This window comes from Anser anser (assembly GCF_964211835.1).
Source record: "Anser anser genome assembly, chromosome: W".
Lineage (NCBI taxonomy): Eukaryota > Metazoa > Chordata > Aves > Anseriformes > Anatidae > Anser > Anser anser.
In genome coordinates this window covers 14,567,368-14,595,003 of record NC_139731.1, presented here as the reverse complement: position 1 = coordinate 14,595,003, position 27,636 = coordinate 14,567,368, and the positions used below count along the sequence as shown (strand labels likewise).

The following is a 27,636-nucleotide window of genomic DNA, read 5'->3' as shown; positions in this document are numbered from 1 at the left end:
GCCACACACAGCCACATACTGGGGGGGGGGGGGTGCAGGAATTAATTATGGTTACCTATTCTATGTAACCAAAGCATGGAAGGAAAATGAAATGAATATAGTGTTTCTTTCCCTCGCATCAATATTTTTACAGTTGTCTTGGGGGTAGAAAAATACAATAGTTCCACAAGTTGATTGACTTAAAAGTGGTATTGAAAACAAAATATTTCTGCAGCCGTGCTCCTGAAGGTGCTGCTACAGCGTCCTGCTGGAGTCGGCGCAGCTCTGCATGGTCAAAACCTCGGTGTTCTTTCTCTTTTAATCTGTAAGGAGGCACAGTGCCCAAGACTGCTTTGCACCCTGCCTGCTCTTTGCGGTGTAGTTGATTAGACTTGACTCCCAGGTGAGATAATGAGCATCTGTTATTCCTCAAACGATCAACGGGACTTTTAAAAAAGAATTGAGATCTAAGCATGTCCTCCTTCCAGTGAACAAAAATGCATAGCGTCGCTTTTGTAGCCGAATTTTGCAACTTGTGAGTCAACCCGAGTTGCCTGTTTTTCTTTGCAGTCTCCCATATACCAGCAGGCTTGTGAAAACTCTGCTGTATAACTTCATTAGACAAGAAAGAAGCCCTCCCCCGGGGACCCATGTCTTTCAGCAGCAAACAGACGGAGGAGGACTGCTGTACGGAATTGCATCCGGGGTGGCAAGTGAGTCTTTTATCTCCTCTAAACAATTGGTCAGGTCTTACAAAGTATTGCCTTCTATGTGACCTCTCTTACAAATGCACCTGTAGTCTGTTTTTTTTTTTTTTTCAACGAGTGATGCTAACGTGTGGGCTCAGTATAGAAAAGCTATGGCCGTGGGCCTACTATAAATTGTGAATGTACGTGCTCTGCCTCAAGACATGAAACGATCAGCAGGCGCTGCAGAGATGCCCTCCCTGCAGGACAATATACGGTAATAGTAGCACTTTGTCCCCTTTTGTTTTCCGTTGTTGATACTTTTAATTTTTAAACAGTGCCCCATTTGACGAATCACGTTTCAAGTTATTTAAAACGTTGGAATAAATATTGCGTAAAGACTCCATTGTTCAAGAGCTGTACACGTTTTCAGAGAACGTGCATATTTTATTCTGTACCGTTACGGTATGGATATGGCGTCCTGCTCTAGGTGGCCCTGCCTGAGCAGGAAATTTGGACTAGATGGCCTGAAGAGGCTCCTTCCAAACTCAAGGCTTCTGTGATATAAGAGAGTGGCCTAGGTAACAAATTTTTGTAACATACCGTAGCGTATGCCTTTCCCGGTAGGTTGACTAATGTTTTTCCTGGATGTTGTGAATAGCTTGTGACCTTCCGTGGTTGGTCTGTTTGTTATAGAGAGATTCTGTCTGAAGTATACAAAGGACTTAATGACATATTGTTAAGAAAAAGGGTTTCAATGTTTTTTATACTACGTACTGCGTTTTGATTGGTGGTTGCTCTCTTCCCCATACCAGATGCGTGGTTTTCTTCAGCTGTGTATTGCATGTAAAAATTCTCCCTAAACAGTTTTGTTTATAGTAAAAATAAAATACAATACCTTGCTAACAGAAATAGTATCTACCACTTTCCTTTTATTTGATAAATCTAAGTAATACTTTGCAAGTCAGCTGTTGTTCGAACATATCCTATTTGTTTTGATCTTCTGTGAAATCCAGTCACTGGAAGCATCCCTAGGGAATATTAAAGTTCGTGCCGCGTGTGGCCTGCCAGAAAATATTTTTGCGGACTGACTGTGACAGTGCATGTGGATCTCCTCCTGGAGGCAGTAAAAGAGCACGTCTCTGTAACGTAGTGCAGCGTATCCTAAACGCGTTCCTGCTTCTGTGTAAGGTGAGGTTACACGGAGCCCAGTGCGTTCACAGGAACACACTCATCTTCTTTCTGGTTTCTAGTTTACATGCTTGGGGCAGACCACGGCAGTGTTTGGGTTATGCCCATAAGGTAAATGTGTCAGAAAACGGTTGTTTGGTTGGCTGTTTATTTAGACAGAGAAGAGAAAGTAATTAAATTGTTCCTCACAACGTGTTTTTTTTTTATTTTGGAAGTCCCGGCAGGTACGTTCTTTTCCTTCTTGTCAGTTGCTGGAGAAAATTGCTTTTAAAATGTTTTCCAAAGCAGGTTTCGTTATGTGGTTTGTGCTTCAGCTTGTGACTGTAGAGTGGTTTTCACGGCGTATTTTGTTGCTACCTGCACCACATGTTTTCATTCACCTTGATTCTAGTTGTCTAGTCACGCCTGAGTGTATTTCTGCCTTAGTGCAAAGAGCTTTTTTTCCTCTTCGCTTGCTTAACCTGTGAAGTCCATCCAAAGTGTCACCGCCTTACCTTCCTCCACAGCTCTGATAACATATCCCCACATGACTTTTTACTTCTTGTGTATCGAGTTTGCATTTCTTAGCGCAAATTCTTAAGGTTTCTGCCTACGTATGTTCTTGTCTCTTCCTACATTTCCACCCCCCTTTGCTCCTTCTTGAACCATTCTCTTAACAACTCCCTTGGCATACTCCCACACTTACTTCGTTGCTTCTTTCATGAGCACTTGAAGTGCCATCGTTTCTCCTGGTGAATTAAGTATCTTCATATGAAGCTTTAGGCGAAAGAGCTTTCGGAAAGAGCTCTCGAATAACCCATCCAGGAAAGGGGAAAAAATAAATGCCATCTCTTGTTAGAAAATTGGAATAGTACTTCTGTTTGCGTGCACGTGGCTAGTTAATATTCTTTGCCTGCATGCAGTGCTGGACTATAGATGAAATTTGGACACGCTAAGACTGGTAGAATAAATGGCGTATTTGTCCATTGGTAACAGCTCTGAATTAAGCCCTTTGTCATCCTTTTTAAAGCATCAGGTACGTGTGGAGAGTGCAACAAAGATTTTGAAGACAGCAACACAAATTGTTATAAAAAAAAAAAAAAGTAAGATTTGAGCAGATGGGGAAAAACTTCCAGAAGTGATTTCTGTATTGTTTTATTTTTGTATAGTTTTGTAGGCTTTTATGTTTTTACAGGATACGTACTGAAAGAATGAAAGAATTGAAAGCTCGCTTTTATGTCTTTTAAATACTACATAATTCTTAAAGTAAGTCTAATGAAATAATCCATCTTTTATTTAGGATGAAAAGAGGCAGGAGCCTGGTTTTTAAAACCTTTTCATATGAAATTTTGAGGCCTAGGATAATCGTTGTACTTGTTAATTTGGACTTACATAACTTGATACCACAGCTACCTACCTTATTTTGTTTTTTTGTGCATGTTTTGTAGTCTCTTTCACAGCAGCAGTAGGTCTGCAAACTTGTATAAGCACTGTATTTCAAGCCCCCCCCTCCTTTCCTTCCTCGTGATTCTGCAGGAGTGATAACCACACACAACGTGAGCAGAAGTTTACCCTTTCCCACAGTTAACCTTGTCCCGCTTCTCATCCTTTGTAGCCTGTTTCTTTTCCTCTCATGAACCTCCTTAACCCTGAAACCATGCAGCCAACATCCTCACGCCCGTTTCTTCTCCTTGGTTTGACCTCTGACTGCATGCAAGTTGCCTGTGTGCTGCAAGTACATTTCTCTGTCTTGTGTATAAAGTACCTTGATCAGAATTGTGTTGCCAATTATGCCATCATCCAATACACAATTGTGGGTTTGGAGCGAGGGGGGGATGGTATTTTAGTTTCCTAACTTCAAAAAGGACGTTCTCCAGTGCAGTATCTTTGGCATTGAGTCAACTGTGTTTTGAATCATAGTAGCCTTTTCGTAGGTGTGCAAAAATAATTGTGAAGTGCTGCTAGATCTGGTAATGTTTTGTTCATGTGCTGTGAAGTGACATCAGTGTGAATGACAGTAGAGTTAACATTTCATGTTACAAATCAAAAATCATTCTCCTTGGTTCAGAAGGAATCGAACTGAACTAAATTACTTCATTTATTTTTTTTTTTTGTTTTAAATTTCTTCCTTTTTGAAGTATTATTAGTGTTTGCCATTTCATGGTCCACAGTTGACCAAGCTGAGGGAACTGTTTTTGGTAAGCAAAATTTTTTACTTAGTTGTTTGATTTCTTGCAAACTAAAACTCATGTTACGTCAAGGAGCTACCAAACAAATAATAAGCCAGGAAAATGTTAGTGCTACTCAAGGCTATCAAAAAATTAATGTAAATGGTTGCATTTGAAACAGTTGACCCAATTTATGTTTTGCTGTTTAAAAAGATAACCCCACCTTAATGCATCTTGAAGTACTTACGAGTTACTGCAGTGGTAGCTTCTCGTTGACGTAGTGTGTGTTCAGGTAATTCTAATTGTGGTGGGTACAATGCTCTACCTGGAAGAAATCCATGAAAGGTGATTTATCTTGATAAGTCACCTGATCAGCCTGAACTAATTTGGCCCGCAAATGTACTGTGGCAGCATTAATGTGAATTACAGAACTCAGCGTGTAGTCGTCAACAGCTGCTTGTTTTCTCACGTCCGAACTCTTTGCTTGGAACTAGGCAAACATTCCTGAACATTATCGAGCTTCATGGAAGCCTGTACTTCAGTCTGCATGATGTCATTCGGCAGTAGCGTACTTGAAGAGGGAATCTGACGACCTATTTTACACATCTGTGACTTGTGTGTACCAAGGTTTCTTCTGCTGCTGCTGACATTAACAGGAACGCTTGCATGGTTATCTTTATAAGAAGACTGGTTATTCCCATCTAGCGTTTAATGTTAAAATTGAAGAGGAAAAAGTTACGTAGTCTGATTTTTAATATATAGACTAAAATGCGTCCAAGTAGAAGGTCAAAAACTACTACTTACACATATCTCTTATTTCTTACCATTCCGCTGGACTTTTTTCTTACAGATTTTTCAATCTAGTTGGTTTGACCTTCCAGAACTTGTTTTGATTTGTCACAGATCTAGTGTATGATCTGCCCCATAAACCTGAACTTCAGCTTTCTGTCTCTCCCTGGTGCCTAGTCAGTGTTTCTGTTCATGCTCTCGGCATAATGAGAACGTAGATCTAAGACTTCTGTCCCACTTCTGCTAATCTTCCTTCTTGCTTACAGTCCATACCAGCAGCATCCTCTTGTCACTGCAATCATGCCATTTCGATTCAGATTGTATGTGAAGATTTAGGGTCCCGATCCTTAGCTTTTTTCTTAGTTTCTCTGCAGACGTGTCCGAACTGCAGCGGAACATGTGCCTGCAGCTCGAGTACGTGTTCCCTGAAATTAAGAAGTTGGGTGTTAATAGCAGTGTAGCTGGGGGAGGTTCAGTCTGCAAAAGCTGCCCAGGGAGCTGGATTCTAGAGCAGCTTTGTCCTGACCGACATCTGTGCTGTGCAGCTCCGGCGCTGCGGGGACCAGGCGAGCAGATTTGAAGTTAGGCCCAACTACTGTCAGGCTGGGCTGTGAAAGTTCCCTTTGAGAGTCTTCATTGCCTTTTCGCAGATAAAATTCATCTTCTGTGTTAATTGTAGTAGCCCAGAAAAACATTGCCTCGGGCATAAATCTCTTCTGAGATGTCTTCTGCAGAGATGTCTTCCCTATCAAGCTCTTGCGCAGTTCCTTTGACATACCCTGTGGGTTTTTTGGGGGTGTTTTTGTTTGTTTTTAATTTAATTTATCTTTGTGGGTTTGAATGATGTGAGCGTATACAACAGTTACACAGCAATAGCGCTTCTGGTAGCATGACTAGGCCCCAGGTCCAGCAAACGTTTGGGGCTTTCGATCACAAGGATCTGCAACCAGAAGAATCATCATGTAATTATTTACGAAATTGTCGATCTGTCTTGTAAACTTCGCCAACATGTTTTTGATAGTAAACCACTAGTTAGAAACAGCTGGGCAGGTAGCATAGACTTTGCTGGGGGACCCCCTCCACTTTTTCTGTAAAAACTCTTTCTGTAAGCATTGATGGCAACGATAACAAAGCGTTTCTCTAAAAGAAGAGCAGTTAACACTGTACGGTCCTGGGCCTGGTTGTTCACGGACATCTTCCATTGACTCCAGTGAGACCAGTTCCACTTCTGCAGGGAGCAAATGGTAGGATGGCTTCCTTCATTTCCTCTCAGGGAGACGCTGCTGGGGACCCTTACAGCAGTGACAAAACATTTTGTAGCTAAACATTCTCAAAGCTTATGTTTTTATTCTTTAAGTCCTCTTGATACCCTCTGTGATATCTACCTGACACCGGTTTGTGGTCTGCGGAGGGCACTGCCCATGGTGCTGCCTAGTAACTGCCTCTTTTCTCTTGTGAATCCCTTTTTTTTTTCTCTCTGTGAATCCTTTTTGTCTCATGTCCTCTATGTAGGTTGTTGAGGATAGAGCCCATCCTTCAGCATGTACAGTACATAGCATAACGAGGTTGTGGTTCGTGACTGGAGCTTCTGATTTCTGTGGTAATACAGATCATAATTGCAACCATATGTTCCAGCTTGTTGACTGAGAGTTCTGCAGCGAGTTTCATGAGGTGTGTTGGTGATTTATCTCCCTGACATTTATTCTGATATGCCAAAACCTTGAACAGCTTCAAATAACCCGTTATAAAATAGAAGTGTTTTTTTTTAAAAAAAAAGCCCAGCACTAATAAATAAATAAAGAAATCAAAACCCAAGTCCCCTATTGGCTCAAAAATATTTTTCTTTAATTCTTAGCAGAAATTGCTTGTTGAAGGAAAAAAAAAATGATATCTTGCAAACATTAGGGCAAGTGTGAAAGAATTTTATATTGCTGAAAAAAAATGATGCTTTCCAAACTTTTCCTAGCTCTAAGAGAAATAGAGAAATTGAAATTGAGAACTGCAGAATTAATCATTATAAAACTTCAACTAAAATTTTTGTTTTTTCGGAAGGAAAAATACTGTTACGCTTACAAGTTCGACCTTTTCTGAAATCCTATACATTTCAACTCAGGGATGGCGAGGAAGCTGTTTTGACCTCTTCACTTTTTAACCGGTGTCAACAAGGGTATGGATCTCCTCTATGACATGTCTCAGCGGTAAATCTCAAAATGCTTTAACGCGATTAACACCATTATTACGGCTTCAATTTTGAGCATACTGCAGCTGATTAAGTGGGTTGACCCTGTTGTTTACAAGGCCAAAATCTGGGAATCAAACGTCAAGTTTTCTGGCTCGGGGGCTTCCAATAGGCCACTGTGCTTCTCGTGAAGTATTGTCCAAACTTGGTGATGGTCATCCTTCTGGATGGTGCGGAGTACGGAGGGTTAAGATGTGACCAAAAGGCTTTTGTACTAATTAAAATATTAAATCATAAAAGAGTATAAATATTAATTATTAAAACGGGATATTAACACCTGTTACTTAAGTCCATAAGGAAGTTGTTCTTCATAACTTGGAAAATGTTATGTGCATTGCGTACATGTGTGTATGCGGCGTACCACTCAGGATGTGTTCTTCTGCTGCACACTTTCTATCAGAAGATAGTCCAGTAGTTAGGAAAATTGATGGTTTATTTGTTTTTAGAAGCACTGATACCATATTACAAATGATTGATACAAATGATTTTTACAAATGATTTTATACAATTATTGGCAGGCCCTTTGGAGGGGTTATAAAGTGAGTGGGCAGGAAAAACTCAGCTATGTTTCAGGTCAGGGTGAGGAACGCTGGTGAAGTACAAGAAGTGATTATTTTTTCTATTGCCCTGTGTCCAAATTTGGTTTGCGGGTCCCCTAGTGGATTAATTTCATGTGAAGCTGCATTTGTTACTAAATGACATGTTTAAGTGGTTTCCCTTTCATTCTCCTGCCACATGTCTCTAACACCTTTTTGGGACGGGAGTGTTCAGCCATCGGGTCATTCGCATAAATCATTGTCCAAGCTCATCATAGCAAGGGAGCTGCTTTGCCTTCTGGCTGGCATGTATACTTCTACTACTACACTTTTGGGGTCTGGGGGGAGCTGCCGCCCGTGGGGGACCCGTGCTGGAGCAGTTTGCTCCTGGCGGATGGACCCCGTGGGACGGAGCCGTGCTGGAGAGCTGCTGCCTGTGGGCAGCGCATGCGGGATCGGTTCGGGAAGGACGGCATCCCGTGGGAGGGACCCCACGTGGAGCAGGGGCAGAGAGGGACCATGATGGGGCAGCGGAGACGAAGCATTAGGGGCTGATCACAGCCCCCGTTCCCCATTCTCAGCTTTCTCATTCAGAACTTTCCCTGATGGCAACACTCAGAACCAGGTGAATGTTTGAATCCGTCGAATGAAAATGTCTGCATTAGAACATCTGTATTTCAAAACTGTGCAGCCTTTTAGGCTCGTACAGAAACTTTCAGCATTGACTAGAACCATAAATACGTACTCTTTTTGTTACGCTAAATGTCTTGCCTGCTGTGTTTTTTTTAATTGTGGTCAGTATATGGAGAGGGCATTGAATTTGCATAGCATGGGGGTAAGATTATCTTGGCGAAGCGAGCATAGTATGAAAATCTTGGCTGTCGTGACTTCTGTAGTTTCGTGATGGCACGACCTTACTGATGCTCCTTGTACGTGTAGGGGAGCTGTATTCCGGTGGTGTCAATTCTACTCGAAATCCCTGTGCTTAGTGACTTGGTTCTCCACTCAGTATCTACCAAACTTCTTAGCCGCTCTCCAGGGGTGCCCCGTTTCTTCGTAGTTCAGGGATTCTGGAATTTCATCAATCTGGATGGAGCTCACAGTATGATTTCTCTGGCATCTTGTTGGGTATGTATTTAAGAGTGCGTATTTACAGTGTCGCATGTATGGGCTGAAGTGTTTGTTTCTGATTTAGAGGGTTGATTTCCTGAAAGGTTGATTTCATGAAAAACTCGATTTCAATAGCTATTATTTCTAATGAACACTTTTGATAGTGTGTGTGGGGGGGAAGCGTTCTCCTTTACCTTTGAGCATAAAAAGCTTGGAAATCTTCCCATCTTTCTTTTATTTCTACGGATTATAGCTTTACCTCCTTGTTTGTGTAGACCCGTGGAGGAGCTAAGTTGTGTAAAGAATGATCTAAGATTTAATGAGACCTTTCACTAAAATCTTTGTCTCGAACCAACGAAGACAAACCCTTAACACTATTATAACATAGTTATTTTTTACTTAATGCTCTAGAAGAGCCAGGGGTAATTAAATGTGTTCTGCCAAACTGTAGTTTCCAACACAAGTACAAGATTTTTACATAACCTGATAAATGGCTATTTTTCCTTTTGAACAAGCCATCAAAAACATTTTCTTTCTTTCTGCGAAAGCCTTCCCAGCCAAATTAGAGCAAAGCCAAACAGATCATATGCTTAGCGGTGTATTAGAAGAAACTTTTAACAGTTGCAGATTTAAATGTTTATTTCCTTCTCCTGAAGCCAGTAACTATTGTCGAATGGATTTGCAACTTATTTTTTCTGATGGAACTTCTAAGCTATTGGTATGTGGTAGTCATAGTATATAGCAGTGAACATTATTTTTCATGACAGTTGGGTTTGTTTGTCAATTTTGTTCTCTTTCAAGCGAGTGGTGTTTTCCAGAGTGACTCACTTTGGGGAAAGAAAAATACTATTAAGAAGAAAAGAATGTGGCACCTAGGAATAGACATCCTGATGAAAAGAATGGATTTCCATTATTGAAAAATAAACTTCTGTACTACATGGAAATTCAGTTATTACCCTTATAGGAAAGTGTGAATTTTTGCTTGCTGCTCAATAACTTGATTTTTTTTTTTTATTTGGATTTAGAATTTGCTCCAAGTCCAGAGCTGTGTACAGCCAACCTGTGTTGGTCGACGTCTGGCTGATAACTGCCTTTGACAGCCGTAAGTGTCACAGGCTGGGGACATGGTTCAGACAGAAGTGACTGGCTGCTTTGGTGTGCTGCTGGCGTAGAGGTAGCAGCTGTAGTGATACAGCCACAGTAGCACAGACAGAAGTCATTTACACCCACCTGAGTAGATTTATTTGTTGTTTTAAGACAACAGATAGTTGTAGGCATGATGACCTACGAAGGGAACTTTTTACTCGGGCAGATAATGATAGAACACGGGGGAATGGTTTTTAAACTAAAAGAGGGGAGATTTAGATTAGATGTTAGGAGGAAATTCTTCCCTCAGGGAGTAGTTGAGCACTGGAACAGCTTGCCCAGAGAGGCTGTGGATGCCCCATCCCCGGAGGTGTTCAAGGCCAGGTTGGACGAGGTCCTGAGCAACCTGATCTAGTGGGTGGCATCCCTGCCCACGACAGGGGTGTTGGAACTGGGTGGTCTTTAAGGTCCCTTCCAACCCAAACCGTTCTCTGACTCGTTTTACTGGGAACAGTGTTGGGATCCTGAAATGTAAATTCCATTATCCGCTCTGAAGCTACAATACAGCTTTTATTCATTTAATTTTTCATTAACCAATATTTGAGTTGAAGAAAGCAAGCATTATGAAGTTACGGATACGTCCTTCACCGTGGAACATGAGAGAAGACCTAGATAGGTGAGATGCCAATCTGGAAGGCAGAGAAACAGATTTCTCATTGCACAAGTTGCCATCTGGTCCTTCCCATCTTCTCTTTCTGTCCTGTGAGGTAGAAAGAATGGAGGTGCGTGGAGCTGCCCGGGCAGCGTGGATGTAGGGAGGAAGATGGCTCTCTGATATCTCTAACTCAGCTATGACTTGGCTGGCTGACATGATAATTCATGCCTCTATGTAAATTGCTGTTGGGGATGTAAAAACATTGCTGATACGAATGTGATGAAGTTAATATCGAAGTTGTTACTGGTAAACAAACTTTCCTTGTTGGAGTATCATTAGAGGCTTGCTCATGCAAAATGCAGAGCAAGTTGGGCCAACAAGCTCTTACATGTTATAGTTACTTAGTGTTTTAGGTAAATGTTTTCATGTTTGACCTTTCTAGGTAAGTCTCTGGGTAGTATTCCTTCCTTTGTGCCAATCATTGCCATTCTGTGATCTTTCCTTGCTCATTTTGGAACGTTTTGGTGAGGTTTGTAATCGACTGTTACTGTAGGACTGCTGCAGTTCAATGGACAGATTTTTTTACTCGGCAGAGATCCAAACCTCGTCTTCCTGCTACGGATATTAATAATGACAGAATTGAGACCCTGTCACTCTCCTGAATCGTGTAGGTAATAAATTTAGAAACCAGATTTCATAAGAGAGTTGTGGTCAGGAAAAGGACAAGGTTTTTTGTCTAAATGAAAAATTTTAGAACGAGCAGAGCTCTGGAATAATTCCTAATAATTGTTAAGACTAAATTTCTCGTCACTTCTGTTGATTTTTGTGTTTTTTTTTTCAGTACTATAAGGATCTGTAACTGATAATTATACAGACATAGAATCCCAAAATGAACGAACAGAGAATTTTTGCTTTCTTACTGGTCTTAGCTCACGCAAAGAAAACCACATTAATTAGTTAATCCAGTAAGGAAGATGGTTTTATGCCGCAGTTAAGTCAGTTTGATTTAAATCCATTTATTTATGCCATGAATATGCATGAGTGGTAGTTCTGTATTAAACAGTTATTGAACTTTTAAGTTTTAATACGTGTCTAGGGTGATGCACGTGTCTGTAGGTTGTCTGAGGGTGACAGAATTGTATCAGTAGGTTTGCTCAACTTCAGCTGGCACTTAACCTTCTTGAAGCCTTATTAATATTTAAGGTGAGCTTCCAGGATTTATTTTGCACTCCACATCCTGTGAAGAGTATACCTAAAACATGCAGACTTTAATCAGAAACCCACTTCCAAGAACTCATGGTGATTGTAATGGGGTGCACAAGGCTGTCAGGATGGCTTCCAGCATCCCGTTTTTTTTTCTTTCCACCATGCCACCTCTACTGTCCTGTGCCATTTCTGTGTATAGCAGGCAGCGTCTAGACCAGTGCAGTGCCCAGGTGGATGCTCACAGCTGGTGCTGTGGCTGGAGGGCATTAGGAAGGGACAGCAGGCATGTCTTAAACAGGGCTTTGTTTTCCTTTGGGATTTTTTTTTCTTGTCCTCCTTTCTTCTCTTTTAGAGAACTGTGGATTGGGAAACCTAAGTCTTGTCTTCAATTAAGAGAAAGAGTTGTCTTCTAATCCTTTTATAAATCTTCCTCCTGTAAAATGCAGGCAGGAGCGCCCACCCTTCCTCCCGCTGCTGAGGTGGTGGCTCGGGAGAGGCTGCCTGGGAGATTGCAGGATCCTCGAACTGCTTCATCTGAAGGAACCTGATCTGCTCTGCTCTGCCATCAGGAGCGTATTGTCAGTATGTAATGCTAGTTGTACGTAAGAAAAACTTGAGCATTAGAGTCCCTGTCGTAGCTACGCTCAAACACTCTGGAAAAGGTTGGTTTGTAAATTCTCTTCATCCTTTAGAACAAACTAGTTTTCAGTAGGGCCGAATTAGGGTTTAAGTGAACTAGGGCCGTGCAGACAAGAAATAGGTCTTACACAACTGATTCTTGCTGTACCAGTCATGTAATACCTCTCTGAATACCAGGCTTTGTTAAGTGAAATTGGAAAAATGAGGAGTAGAATATGAGAGAAGTGAATCATTCGCTGAGCACCATCTTAGCTATTTATTTTTTCTCTGTATTCTCAAGGACAATCTTGTATTAAAGTTATCAAGCTTGCAGACTTTTATTTTGGACTGGCAAAAGATCGTGTCATTTTTTTAAACAGAAATTTAACTAGAGGCTGCCTGCCTGAAGGCAGGTCTTCTTTCCAGCTGTGTAAGCTGGTCTTGCATTACTCTCTAAATGCTTTACTTTTGAAGTTTTTGTGTAAGCGTAGAAGCTACGCAGTTCTTACCCTAAAGAGAAAAGACCCTCAAGATTGTCATTAATCATAGCTGACAATGGAATATTCTAGGGTGTGTCATATATAACCCTTCCTAGTGCTCTACTTGGAAAAGGGCATGTCTTTACGGCTTCAAAATTGGTTATGGTGCTGATCTGGGCTGTGGTTATCCACAGAGAATCGCTCCTGCCGTGTCCCAGTAGCTTCAGTGGAAACCTTTTGAGGTCAAGCCCTAAACTTCCAACTCGTTAGCTTTGGCAAAGGTGCTGAGTGCTTGTGGGGAGCAAGTTAAATACGAGGGGGATGGATCTTTATCATGTTTTGTAATCTGTAGTGATGGAGGAAATAGAGGTGTGTTTCCTTTTTCACAGTATAGCAGGTGGAGCACTTTCTTAATTAAAAAAAAAATGAAAACCGTTTGACTGTTACGGCAAAGTCACGATATTTCAAGCCACCAGCTGTTACGGTCAAGTCACCGTGTTTAAGCTTTTGAAGAAGATGGTGTAGCCTTCCAGTTACAGCCTGTGTTGTATCGTGTATGCAGATGGCCCCGATGTCTGGAGCGGGAATGCTGTGCTAGGATGTCTCCAGCCAGTTTCAGTCCTTCGGCTGTACATGATGTCTTTCAGATGAGAGAGCTTAAGGTTTAAGATGCAATTTTAGAACTTCTTGCGATTTAGATGCTTGAATAATACTCCGAAGAACTTCTGTTTACGTAGTCACTGGTGAACACTTAGTTCGTTCGTGTTAATCACTGCTTCTTATAGAGAAGTGTGGAGAATGGAACAAAACTAGTGTAAGGAAAGGAGTTTTACTACACAGAGGACATAATTCTATTTTCAAAGCAAAATTTTTGGAAGTCTCTTAGATTTCTGTAGTGCAAGAGCAAGCAAGATATGACGGCGTGCATGGCAAATTACCTATACAGGAAACTTCTTAGAATTTTAGAAGTTTTAAAACATAAATGCTATAATAACATGGCTGGAAAATAGAATAGTAAGTATTGAAAGACGCCTATTTAAAGGGAATAATAACAACAGCTGCTTGCAGTTCTGCCACATGCAGTCTCCTGGGGAGAAACAATGAAAAGATAAAAATTTTTTCCTAATAATCTGATGAAGGCAACCACCTAGTTGTCCAGTGTTTACAGAGTCAGATAATTTGAGATACCGAGTGTTCAGAACAATATTTCAGACTTCTTGAAATGAATACTCGATTGAGATAGTACAGGCTTGTTAGGCCAGGATATTCTTCTGGCAATGGGATGAAAGCAAAACCACTCCCGATCCTGCTAAATTGAAGGCTGCTTTTCCATTTCACAACACTCAGAGCCAAGGCATGGAAAGGTTGCGTTTCATCCGAACGTGCGTGTGGCTGACTTCAGAGCTTCTCAAGGTACTTGTCCACCAACTTATCCCAAAGCCATTCCTTTACTGAGCAATCTGAAGTCGGTTGTAATTGTGGATATTGGAAATAAATTCTGTCCTCAGAAGCGGAAACGCAGGTGTCTTTCTGGGAACAAAATCAGAACAGTTGCTGTTCGTGGTGAGCGTCTCCGATCAGGTGGTAGGATGTGCACGTGGAGGACTTTGTGAGATCATGCAAGTCTCCGTACAGTAAAACTTATTTTTTCCTCCACGATTCAGTTGTTCAGCCTCAAGAAACCAAATCAACAGCAGTAAATCTGGAGGGTTATTTTTCTGGAATTTAAGAAAACAAACAAAAAAACCAACAATCTGATTGAGAATAATAGCAAGTCTGGGCACTACTCCAAGCAGACACATCCCCATACTTGAATAAATACGGCACTCCATTGCGACAAATTCTGACCTTGCCTGAGATTATCCATGGGCTTTCCTGTCCCAAGATATTTGATAGAAGAAATCGGATTAATCTCATCAGAAAGCTATCAAAATGACTCTTGTTCAAATTATTTTGCCGTGACCGAGAAGGGAGTGGAGGCAAAGCCCTCTTCCATTGACATTTTGAGGCAAAAAAAGCATCAGTCTCCTAAGGTCTCTCCCAAACAGCATCTGGAGCATCTGCTCCCAAAATCAAGTCTAACATCACGCTGCAACTTCTAGAGGTAGGCCTGGTATTTCAATTAATCTGAATAATACTTTGTTGATTGAATGGTATTTGCCAGAAGTCTTAAACATAACCTTGCTTTGTTGCAGAGAAATGTTTCCTGATTTCAAGCATATTTTTTTCCTCCTCGAGTTCCTCTCTTCTAATTTTCTGTTTGGGGATTGTTTGTGCTGTCATTTCTATTAAACATTAAATTAGGTATTTGCCATAGAACATAGTCTTCAGGGTCTTGTTTGTTGCTTCTAGGTCGGAGCAACCTGGGCCATGGACAGAAGCTCTAAAGCCTTTGATTTTTGTAACAGTTATTCTTGGACAGGAATGACACGTAACCTCCATTAGAGGACTGCTTATTATGAAAAGGGTTTATGCAACTGAAAGTACAGCATTTTACATTTTTGTAACGTAAGTTGTCCTGAAATAGTCTTAGCATAGATGGAAAATGTGCTTGTTAGCCACGTTCCTATTACTGCCCAGCATTCTTTTTAATTTTTTTGTGTAAACTTGTAGCTTGCAATGGCTGCTGACCTTGTTGTTGTTACAACTGTTGTGTTGGTCAAAAATCTTCACTAATCAGTTCGGTATTTTCGTCTTTTTGAGCTTTTTCCTTCACTATCTGGAGTTGTAACCCGCTGAAGCTTTGCGCAAGTTGTACCGTTGCCCAAACAAACAACGTTCAGCTTCTGTAGCAGTCACAGAAGAAAAGTCCTGGTGACAGCACTTGGTGCAGCTGAGTGATTTAATTGCAGCATTAAAACGAACAAACGCGGGGACAATTATTGCGCGCGGCTGGCCTGCTGCGTGCCTTTGCCATTTATGCTAATGCTATTTCATGAATTGAAAATACATTATGTTTAACGTGGGCACTTCTGGGACCGGGTAAGTTTGCTAAATAAGTACAGCAAGCGATACGATCAAAACAAATGGTAGGCTGGAAGACTCGTGTCTCTTCTGCTTTTTTCTCTTCCATTCCTGCACTCTTGTTTACTTGCAAGACCCCCCTCAGAAGGGAGGATTTAGGTAAAAACTTATTTTGAACAATATATAGAGAATTAAAATCTAATTAGTAATTTCTAGATCAGTCTAAAATGTGTTAAACACAGTCCCATGTCGTTTACCGAGTTAAGTTAATGCTTTGTCACATGATTTGTACCTACTGGTGGATTTTTCTTCTTGCTAAATAGCAAATATTTCTCTCTGCCATTTGGCTCCATCATATTTTCACTGGAAGAAGAAGAAAAAAAATCTCATGTGCTTTTGCAGTTTGTGTATTGGAAAATAATGTGTTCTCAATCAGCGCTGCAGTGTTTCTCTTCCTGTCTTTTTAATAGCGTCTTTTTTCCTCTGTTTTTTCGAACACCCCCTGCCCTGCCCCTCCACATCACTCCCTAAAACTCAGGGCATGCCCAGGTATTTTAGGTCATTTCAGCATCTTATCGGTATGTCAAGAGCCGTTGTATTTGCAAATTGTAGTAGTCAATCCATAAAGCAGATGCATGAACTGTGTAAAACTTTGCTTCGGCATATATTCAGAGCTCTGCAGTTAATTAATTTCAAATTAAATTTTCACCATGGCTTGGCACATAAGTTGAAACAAGCACAAGGCAAGTACTAAAGATGGAAACCTGCAATACTTGTAATTATTGCACCTTATGTACGAGTTAATTCTTTTGTTGTGCAGCGCTGACATTTTCGTTGTCACTTCATCCTCCTTAGGAGGCAGAAGTTGAAAAGAAGTAATGACTGTATAAATTAAAATTTATAGTGCTGCCTGCTTAGTGTGGGTGTCATGCTAGACATAATTCCTTACGAAGTGTGGTGTCCGGTATGGAAATTGTCATTGTATCCTTGCTCAAGCGTAGGAAGGGATTTTATCATCTGCCAAAATGCCAAATGCTTTCAACTTGGATTGAATGCGGTCCACTACCCGTAAATTACAATCAGGCATGCATGTGGGTGTCTTATCATTAAACTCCGATGTCTGTGTGAGAAGTGTAGGAGTTAATAAGGGCTCGGGGCGTAGTTGATACAGTGTGTGCTTTTTTCTAAAAAACTTGTTCTGAATGTATTTTAGAGTCCTTTAATCCCCATCTTCCTTGAAGACGTTAACGCCGTGCTTGGTTAAAGGAATGTTAATTAAGCACTTCTATGTTTTGCTTTGTTTTTCTCTTCTGGGCTTGTACCAAGTGGGGATTTAGAATCTAGCTAACGATGTCCGTAGACTCTGCTTGAGCATTTAAGGCATCTTTATGCAACTTGGTGCTGATTTTAGGTAATCACTGTGATAACTACATCATGGCGTTCCATATATTTGGAGGCAGGTGTTTCTGTAGCTGCTTATGCTTTTCCTAAATGCCTAAGGTTAATCAAGAGAAGCATGGCATAGATTCAGTTATGTCCAAGTGAAGATTCCTGGACGTGAAATTAATAGGAACAATAATAATAAATCAAGACATGAATTGCTTTAATTATACGGCTTAAGCTCCGCAGTCCGTATACAGCAAAATGCTTAGAATCAGGATTAAATATGGATATTCAGTCTTGTCTTAAATTACATAGCTCTGAATCTTTGGTGTTCCATTGCAGCAGTGTGGCCAGCTGAGTGGAAGCAATCTGATGGCTGGAGCAACAGTAAGCTGTGCTTGGCAACCTGGATTGCCTTTGCAATGGTAAAAGGACAACGCTTGCAGATGAGGGAAGAAGGGTTGAAGATGTCTGCCTGGCTTTATTAAGGTTTTTGAGAGTCCTCTGTGGCATCTTTTGGTCCATTCTCCCACGTGCCCAGTGATAGGATGAGGGGGAATGGGCTAAAGTTGCGCCAGGGGAGGTTTAGGTTGGATATTAGGAGGCACTTCTTTACGGAAAGGGTTGTGAGGCATTGGAATGGGCTGCCCGGGGAAGTGGTTGAGTCACCATCCCTGGAGGTCTTTAAGAGACGTTTAGATGTAGAGCTTAGTGAGATGGTTTAGTGGAGGGCTTGTTAGTGTTAGGTCAGAGGTTGGACTGGATGATCTTGGAGGTCTCTTCCAACCTAGATGATTCTGTGATCTTTAAATGGAACGTTAAGATCTGGATGGGTAGACAATGGCATGGGTGAGGCACTGGCTTAAAGAGTGGTGGGTTGTCCCCCCCGCCACTGTCAGTTATATTTGTCTCTCCCACCACCAGGACATCTAAACACGTTCTAGTTACCCTTTCAAAAGCTTTCATGTGTTTGTTTCACAGTTTCTTAGAAACCCAGTTGCTGGGTGCAATTCCACGTTGACTTGGAATCCAACAGAAGTACCAGCTGCTGTTCAGAGAAGCTCAGACCACGCACTACGACTCTTGTCCGCATGTTTCTACCTCTCCTCCTTTTTTGCTGATGTTTGCAGTTGTGTGGCCACGTGGTGAGCTGTCACGCATCTGAGCTGGCTGAAAAATTGCCCTTCCCCTCAACGTGGCTAAAGAAATTTCTTTTCCTGTGGCTACGCAAGTGTGTTTTTCGGTTGGTTGGTTTTGTTTTTTTTGTTTTTTATATCTTTTTCCCTTCCAAGGGAACAGAAAAGTGGGAAGAAATGCCCAAAAGGAAGGGAAGGGGCTGTCTGTTTTGGTGGAAGTTAGGTTAAAATCTCCATTGACATGCACCCTTTATCAGTTACATTGGTTACTCTAACTTGTGTTTACCGATTCCTTCAAAAAGGTTTGAAAAAACCTGCAAGATACGCTTATGTATAAGAGTTATGCAAATAGCAAGGGTCAGTGCAACTTTTCTAATAGCATGACACATCTATGAAAGTGCCTGATTTGAGTTTTACATGTTTATGTTTAGCAGGCTGATCCGAAGTTCTTTTTGGCTTGAATTGGGATGGTTTAGCACTGAACCTGCCCAAGTTGATGTACCTCTTTCTTTCCTGATTTGGAAAAGGTTTAAAAACCTTTCTACATTTCATACTCTCCTTCCTCTGCAGTTGAGTCACGGTACGTGTTAGTGCTCTTGGGGACCTTTGGTTTACAACCACTGTGAGCCCTTAATACGATGACTGGAAGTTGTCTCACTGCCATCTACAAGCAATTCAGAAGTTGAGCCTGTTTTCTTACCTGTTTCTTGCTGATTTTATTATTACTATTATTTTGGGGGGGCTACGTCAATGTGGAGTTTGCTAACTAGCAAAATGAATTTCATTTTGAGAAGATAGTTTGAAACTGGAAGAATCCTCCCACCCTCCTTATAGTTAGTTGACTTCAGTCAAGAATGCTTGTGTAAATATGCGTGTGGGAAGTTGGTGGTTTTGTTTTTTAGGAAGAAAATCAGATCGTGACCTTGAGTGAAGATTTTCCTTGTCTGAAAAAGAAGCGGAAATCGAATTGTGGGAGGTTTTAGGAGAGCTTACTCTTGGCTGGAAGGAAAATCTAGATCAAATTAATCTTGCCAAGAGTGGGAGATGTTTTTAGGCACTGGATGGATGGATGGATGCTTGATGCCTACAGGTTTTGTATGCATATATTTATGTAATAGAAAAACTGTTTTATATCAATAAAATGTAACCGTACATACATATTCTTTACATAAAAATTCATATATATACACCTGGTGCGTATCAACCTACCTAGCTGACATGAAAATACGTATAAGCTTTATATCCAAATAATTTTCATGTAAATGTCATCTGAGGAATATATGAATACAAAATATATGTATAAATACAAGACTATGTGGGCATGTAATATGTAGATAATATAAAAATACTAGTGGAAAATATGAACAGGTTGCCTAGAGAAGCTGTGGATGCCCCATTCCTGGATGCATTTGAGGGCAGGTAGGATGGGAAACAACCTGGTCTGGTGGGAGGTGTCCCTGCCCGTGGCAGGGGTTTGGAATTTGATGACTTTTAAGGTTCTTTCCAACCCAAACCTTTTTGTGATTCTGTGAAATACGTGGCAATATTTTGGCTCGTGTAACTTCAGTTTTGACGTCAGGGTTATCTGTAACTCACTGCTGACTTCTGAACTGAGAATGGATAATTTGAATTCATTATCTAGTACAGCGTGTTTGTAATCTGTTCTCTTTTCAGTGATTTGAGCTTTCGTCGGCAGTTGGGATGTGAGCTCGGGATCTCTCTCCCTGCAGCTGCAGCAGTAGGTCCTGCACCTGATTTGCCTTGGCCCAACGTTTTGTTTTTATTTCCTGACGAAGTAATCAGGAAACCGGGTAGTTTACTGCTTGCTGATATTTGTTCTTTGGTCCAGTTTCAGAAATTACTTACAAAGCTAAGGTTGTTTCCAGAAATATTATTTCACTCACTGCTACCATGGGAAACTTTCGTTCTGAATGGGTTTGGTAAAGCCAGTGAAATTGTTCTTGTTCTTAAACACCTTGCTGGGCTGGTTTGGTTTGAGCTGATTAATGGATATTGTCCAGTGCCTTAACTGAGAGCAAACAGAATATATTCAGGCCAAGGGCATATAGAGGTAAATGCCCTTATTAAGTAGAAAATTCTCATTTTTTTTTACAGATAGGGGAAATAGAGGAAATAACATACTCGCAGCTTGACTAAAATTACACAATGAGTTGACATTACAACTCAGAGTAAAATTCCAGTGTCCTGATCTTTATCCTCATGATTTAACTGCTGGGCCTCGCTTCAAGGTTAATAAAACATACTGCTTGCGTGTGATAACTTGTGGAAGATTCCCACTTAACTGAAATCGTTTCAGATGGTTTTAGATGATGTACGTACAGCATATGCATGTCTCCTTTTGTCTAGTCTTGCTCATAGTAATTCTTTGTTTTGCTAAGTCGAGTTGAAGACACAGGCAATCAATATCAATTTTTCCCTTCTGAGGAAGTGTGCTGTCGGTGTTCTTGAAGAACCCCTGTAATGGAGTAATTAATGTAAAACGCAATTAGATCAACTGGAATTTTGATAGGTGCAAATACCGTTGAATATTTTAGTATAGGAGTATTTAAGCAACCGTATTTATGCAACCGTATAATCAACCGACCTCAATAATGGTGATTATAGGAGGTTGAGAGCAGCCAAGCAGGAGGGAGAAGGAGAGGATTGCCGGGAGGCTGCGACGTGTGTCCAGGCAGCCAGGAAGCCGTCGTGCCAAGGCTCGGAGCCTGGAGCCTCGGGCTAGCCTCGCTGGTGCCAACGGCGTGCAGGGCTCCGTCGCCAGATCCGCTCCTCTGATTCACCCTGACGGTTCCCTGGGCTGCAGCTGGCTCGGGGCAGCAAGCGTACGTACCGAGCAGCTTGGCAACAGCATTGGGTCGTAATTTTGCCTGCAGTTAGCCGAGCGATAGTGGTGCAAATGCGGAGTGAGTAGAGGGGATAGCAGAAACGTTTTCACAAAAAAATCTTAAAATATTCTAATTGAACTACTGAGAAGCAGGTTAGGCCAAACAGGATGGCTCTGCGAAAGTGGTAGCTGCTGACGCTGAAGGGTCTACAAAGGATGGCTCTGCAAAAGTGATAGCTGCTGATGCTGAGGGTCTACAAAGCTTGGTTATGTAGTTTTGGAGCGCAGTCGTGTGTCACCCTCCAGGGCAATGCTGCAGCTCAAGCCAGCCTTTTAACGCCCAGGTTAGTCTTGTGCGGAATGAGGTATAGTATATTCTAAGTTACTTTCAAAAGTTATATTAATAATTTGACTTTCTCAAACATTGGCATAGACCAATCTTACATGCCAACATTGAGAACTCTCCGCAAGTGTCTTCTATCTTTCCTGATCGTGCTCCCAGAGACCAAAGGCCCTATGGTTTATGGGTTGGCACTATTATGAAATCTTTATGAGCAGGAAAAGCCTAAAGAAATCCCTTGCCCTGCAGGACAAAGTTTTGGGTGCCGAAGACAAAACTTCCTGGAACTCCCCATGTATACTAGAAACAAAATAAAGCACCTTGAAATGTAGCTCCTCACACTGGGGCAAATGGAGATCTTTTATCTGTTTCATGCTATAGAGTAGTTTAACATAAACTATAAAACTTTATTAGTATGTAGTATGTAATTGTCTTTTTATGGGGTAGTTGAATGTTAGCACACATTTCTATATAATTGAAATGTGAACTTCCGATTTTTGTTTAAAAAAAAAATAAAAATATAGAGGCAGAGTTAATGCTTAATCAGTTTTTTTTCTCCCCCAATAGAGCTGTATTTTTGTAGTTAGAGGATCTGATGCATCGAAGCCTTGCCCAGCACCATTCCCTTTGCACTGGCCATCGACTCAAAAGACAAGCAACTTAAATAGGTAATAGATGCATAAGAGGACTCTGAATAGAGAGGGTATCACGCGTTGCAGCTCCATTTTGTTGGGTTGCATCCAACCGTGGTGTCTGGTGACAAGAACTTGTTCCTCTCTGATGCCTCTGGCCACGATTTCAGGGCAGAGAACGAAGCCAAAGGGCAGGTGCTAACATAAAACAGCTCATTAACGTTGTCAGTAATTTTTAATGCCCTGCTTTTTAAGGGTGAGCAGAGAGGCGGGATTCTTCCAACTGAGGTGCCATTTTCTGCTCATTTAGATGCTGAAAAATTTTGCCCTGGTTTACCTATGGGTACCCCTGTTTTAGGGACAGGACTTAATTCTTCAAGGCTACCGTTTTTTCTCAGTGCTTTCTCATTAAAAGTACCGTTTTTATTATGTTTTCATATGGTTGGAGCTGGTATTGATGCCTGTAGATGCGCCTACGTAGCACTTTGTGTAGTGAAATCCAATGTTCAATTGCTCCTTTTTCAAACTTCAGTTGTTTGTGATGAAACTTTTCATGCTGAGTATCTTCCCTAGGCTGATTTTTATTTTATTTTTTGGCACTGCTTTGATTGAAAACAGTTCTTCTGTTTTTGAGAATGAGGTTAGGGAAAAATGTTGTTTAACCAATGCTGAATTCTTACATCTGTTTTATTGAGGAGTTTGAGTCTTCATGCCTTGGAACGGGCTCTTGAGATTTGGGAGGGGGGTTAGGGGAGAGAAACCATGGACAAAGATGTGACATTTGCAATCCCTGTTAAAATTTACTAAATCTGGCCAAGCTGCAAGGTTCTGAAACTCGCTCTTTGCATACATTAAGCAGAAACTTGTTTGAAAACTGGCAGCAAAGTTGGTCTGAACATAGTTTTCATGAAGCGCGTTCCACGGAGCATCGTGCCAGCGAGGTTTGGGTTGCGGCACCCCTGAGGGAACGCTGTGAGCTCGTTCCAGGATGCAGGGGGGGAGCAGGGGGCTCAGTGGGACCTTCCCTGCAGTTGCTTCGTCCAATTGCTGGTGGATGCCACGGTTTCAAGCAAGAGAATGAACACTTGGGGGCTTTCTCCTGCTGGGTGCGGCAGGTAGCATGGGAGAGGAACTTACTTCATACGAAGTATTGTGGCTTAGAGCAAAAATAGGGACAAAAAAATAGGATTAAAAACCATGTTTACTGCATGTGTGTGTCAGGGAGAAGTGGCAGTGTCTAAGGAGCTTAAACAAGCCTTTTCAGAAACAAGGGTCAGGCAGAGAGGTTGAAGATGCTGAGGCTTAGCTGTTGAGATTTAGTTCAGCGATGGGATGGAGGGAATAACTCACTCGTGCTCCTCATTTTCTCATGTCTCACATAGGAAACTTGGGTTCATTTTTGAGAGAAGTGCCTGCGATTACAACATGTCCATTAGAGCAGCGCGGTAAACTTGCTAAGTGATACAAAACTCTTAACTGGTGTGGAAAAGTCAGCTGTTAGATGCCTGGATCTGTCTAGCGACATTACAGGTCGCTTCCATCAGTGGCAGGGTTTCTCCTCCTTTTCCCCCTTTTGTAGGGATGAAGTTGTGAGCATACTGCTTCGAAACCATTAGGTATTATATACCCTGCTTAGTACAACTTACCCGAGAAACCCGAGGATCCATGAAATAACAATCGTCAGTCAAAAGGAAAGTTTGAGGCTCGTTATTTATGGTTATATCATCTGAGACCAAAAAAAAAAATTGATGCCTCTAAGTGCTACTGTCATCTGCATAAACAAATAGAAGTGAACTGAAGCGCAGCATGGACAACCATAATTTTTGCAGCTTCCCAAAATTGTGAACATCTGTGTCACCATAGGAGCTCTTGTGTATTTTGCGATTCGTGATTAGAACGGATCTGCCTTGTGGTAGGAGAAGAATGGGAAGTGTCACAAGCTTTTGTTACTGTTTGTTCCGGTAACCGAACAGCACATTTTTCATGTTAAGTCTTACGTGGTGTTTGAAGTTCAGCAGAGCCCACTCGACTTGGAATACCGGCAGTTGGCCTGTAGGAGAAGCACTTGTCCTTGGAGAAAACGTGCACGTTTACAGGTTTACGTCTTGCAAACGGACGTGAGCTGCGTCTGAGCGCTTCGGTCAGCCGCGATGGCACAAGTGCTGCAGGTGAGTGAGATGCACACCTGCATGCGGGAGGATGGCTGAGGGCCATCCTGAAGCTCAGAGGTGACCTGCACGTCATTGCCAGTCCTGCTCAGAGTGTGTGCAGGGCATGTCTTGGGCAGTGCTAACAGTTAACGTGCGTTGGCTGGTCTCATTGGCCAGCCTCTACATTTTTCTAGTTTTCAGGCACCCTGAATTATCGCTTAGAAGGGGTTAGGAGTTGCTTGTAAACTACTCTGTTCATGCGCATTCTTCTCCAGGGTGTGATTAAAAAAAAAAAAGCTTTTAAGCATGTGCTACGAATGTGTATTTGTAAATTAATACTACTTCATGCTTCATTTATATATAAACATGCACTATATGTTATGTTGTATTTATAATATTTAGATATGTATATATTAAAACTATAAAATATAGGTAATATATCTATTACCAAAAATATATATATATTAATGCTTGGCCTTCTGGCCGTGGACAGGAATTCATGCTGGCAGTTCTGTTCTGGAGGCTGTCAAACCTCCCTGTCGTTAGGTGGACTTCCAAAAATTTCCCTTCTGCCTCAGAAAGAGGTTAATCAAGGTGCGCATCTATTTGTGATAACGAATACCTGCAGTTCTAGGAGTGCACAGCAAACCAAAAATAATCTGAGGACAAGGTAATCAGGGTAAATTCAGAGAGTGTTTCGTAGTAAGCTAGGAGCTGTTTTAAAACTTTTGGCTGCGGCTCTCCTGTAAATAGCAATCAAACTTCCAGAAATGTCTGGCGGTCAACAGCTCCAATTTTCTTATGGTTCATACTTTGTTATACCAAGATCAGTACTTGAGAATTCCTAACTTCTCCTGCATTGCATAAGTGGGAGAGAGTTTCTCCTGGAAGTACCTGAGTAGGGTTTCTGGAGCACTTTCGGACACCAGACCCTTCAAAGACTTGTCATCTTTTCATTTTCTGGAGATCTCTTAAAATATTGCCCTAACATTATGCCCTCTCCAAACTTACAACGTGGATCGCTCTTCCTTGGGACGTTGTTTCTCTGCTCACCATCAACATGGCTGCATAAGCATTACTGTCTAGTGTGTGTGTGATGGTTGTGGGTTGTTTTCCAAGAAAAAAAAAAGACATTAACATCTTCTGTCAAAATATTTGAGCTGTTTATAGCTAGACCAGTATCTTAAGTTCACCTTGATGGATTACACTGTACATTCCTTGATTGTCCTTAACTATTATATAGTATATACCAATCATAATTACTTAATCCGTTTGGTTTCCTATCGGTTTCTTCAGGCTTCATATTCTTCCTGGTACTTTATATATTGCTGTAACAAGCTCTTGAAAACAGATACATGCTTTCCTTATGCAAAAGTAGCTCAGATTGCTGGTAAGTACCTAGCGACTTCACTGCAAAAGAAATAACAAATGTCATGTACAGCTGACAAGTGCCTGAATTGCTGTTTTTGTGTCAGTAAAACTAGATTTCATATTGGTAAGCAAAACTAGCATTTCTGTCGTTTAAAACACGTGCCAAGTGCAAGCCCCTAGGTTTAAAGGGATTCTTGTTAATTCGAAACACCTCCTCTTCAAGCATGTAGACATCTTAAAAACATTTACTGGAATATCCCTGAATCATCCGATGATCTTATGCTTTGAGAAATTATTTCTTTCTTTCTGCTCAACTTCTAGAACTTTGGCCTTTTCCATCCTCTTCGTCTGGTTTCTTTGAGGCATCGCTTTGGTCGTGGTAGTAGTTTTTTTTTCAGTGGACTAGCTCGATCGTTTCGTTGTCAAAATCCCTGCTGCAAAGAAACGCCGCTCTCGTTTTGCCAGGATATTATTTGAGCGTTTTCCCATGTTTGTTTCTGTCCTCAATTGTGTCTGATTATGTTGACAGAAAATGGTACCGATTTGCCAGTGGGATTGCATGCACTCACAGTGCTCCCTCCTATTCTGACCGAACCACCACAACAACCAAGTACCAGGACAGTACGCTGGGCAAAAGCCAAAGGAGATTTCTATTTAAAGTAAAATAATAAATAAAATCAACCAAGAGCTCCTTTTCAACATCTCTCTGTGAGTTTGTTGCTGGCTTGAGGTTTGCTGTTCCAAGGCTGAGAGCTGATTGAGTCAGACAGTTGTAAAATTGAATCTGACTCTGGGTTGATTGCAGTTTTTCCCACATTTCTCATATGTTTTCCTCTCTCTCACCCTCTTCTAACTTGCATTCGGTTTCCCACGTTTCAAATAGTCACAACACTGTGGTATTGTGTTCTTACATACTACCAGAAAACCTTCATATTTTTGTATTTTGGTCACGTTTGCAGCTTCAGGAATAGAGGACAGTCTTGAGATTCGCAGCAGATATATCCTTCCATCACAAATTGTATCGCCTGTGTCTGGAGGAGCTGAAGTAGTTGCTTCCAGCAACGGGCCAAGAAGATGTGCAGTGCATTAAGCGGTGGCTCTGACATCCCGTCTGTCCTGGAAGTTTTTCATTCTCTTACTGCCGTAAAACAAACAGAACTCAATTCAAGTCCTGTGACTCCCAGTTCAGTGGAGCTAAGGAAAATATGTGAATGTTTCCTTCCTTGTTCAAGTTGTTCTCTTTCTGTAGCTTTTTTTTTTTTGAGTGTATTGGCTGAAGTGAATTAATGATTTTATTACAGTGGCTTCCAGCTTTAGTTGGCAACGTTATAGACTTGATTTAGGAGCGTGGTGTGTAATTTACTTTGTTAATTCCTCAAGGTGTCCTTCACCAGATATGCCTAAGCCTCAGGTTTGCCTTACAGATAACCAAAAACCTCTTCAGTTGCTAGCTAACAAAGCGATCCTCTTCTTCCGTGTCTGTGTGCAGAAGAAAGCCGCATCTGAGACTGTTCGGTGCATAACTTCTCGATGTGCTCCTGGTACAGCCGTGTTGTCGAAAGCTTTGACAGCTCTGTAATCGAGCTTTGTACTGGAGAGAGAAGGTAGTCGTCTTATTTTGCATTTCAACACGTAACGGTTAGGCAGTCTAATGGCAAATAGGGCTCTCGAAATGAAAAGAAGCCTGTATTGTTTTAGGTGTCACAGTAAAGAGAACTCCTGAGATCTGGTGACAAAGAAGAGAATATATAATTGAAAATATTTTTTGTAGTGAATAAGGAATATGCTCGTTTGTTATTAAATTGCTGTAATTTAGCATTTGTAGCCTTTCTCGCTGCAGTGACATGCGAGAGGTCGCAAAGTGTCAGAGCTGGGATTAAACGCAGGAAGCGCGGTAAAAAAGAGAAATGAAAGAAAAAATCTGTATATAATTTGGCTAGGCAACAAAGGAGACAGATGACTGTGCCTTTTTATTTAAAGGCAGTAAACACTGAACTGGGAAGAAATGTTTTATGGTATTACATAGAACCACTTATAGGAATAAATGGGTGAAGTCGAACCAAGGAATACTTAGGCTGAATATTAGGGGAGAAA

General features: G+C 41.3%; 1 protein-coding gene across 10 annotated transcripts in view; it reads left to right on the top strand.

Moving 5' to 3' along the window:
- LOC310888791 (dymeclin-like) overlaps window positions 1–27,636 on the top strand; it is a 105,360-nt gene that overhangs the window by 37,562 nt on the left and 40,162 nt on the right. For all 10 annotated transcript variants that reach the window (XM_083815871.1, XM_083815870.1, XM_083815868.1 and 7 more), the window contains one exon: window positions 550–692. In XM_083815871.1, the coding sequence (XP_083671997.1) occupies window positions 550–692 (143 nt within the window). The remainder of the gene's footprint in view (window positions 1–549; window positions 693–27,636) is intronic.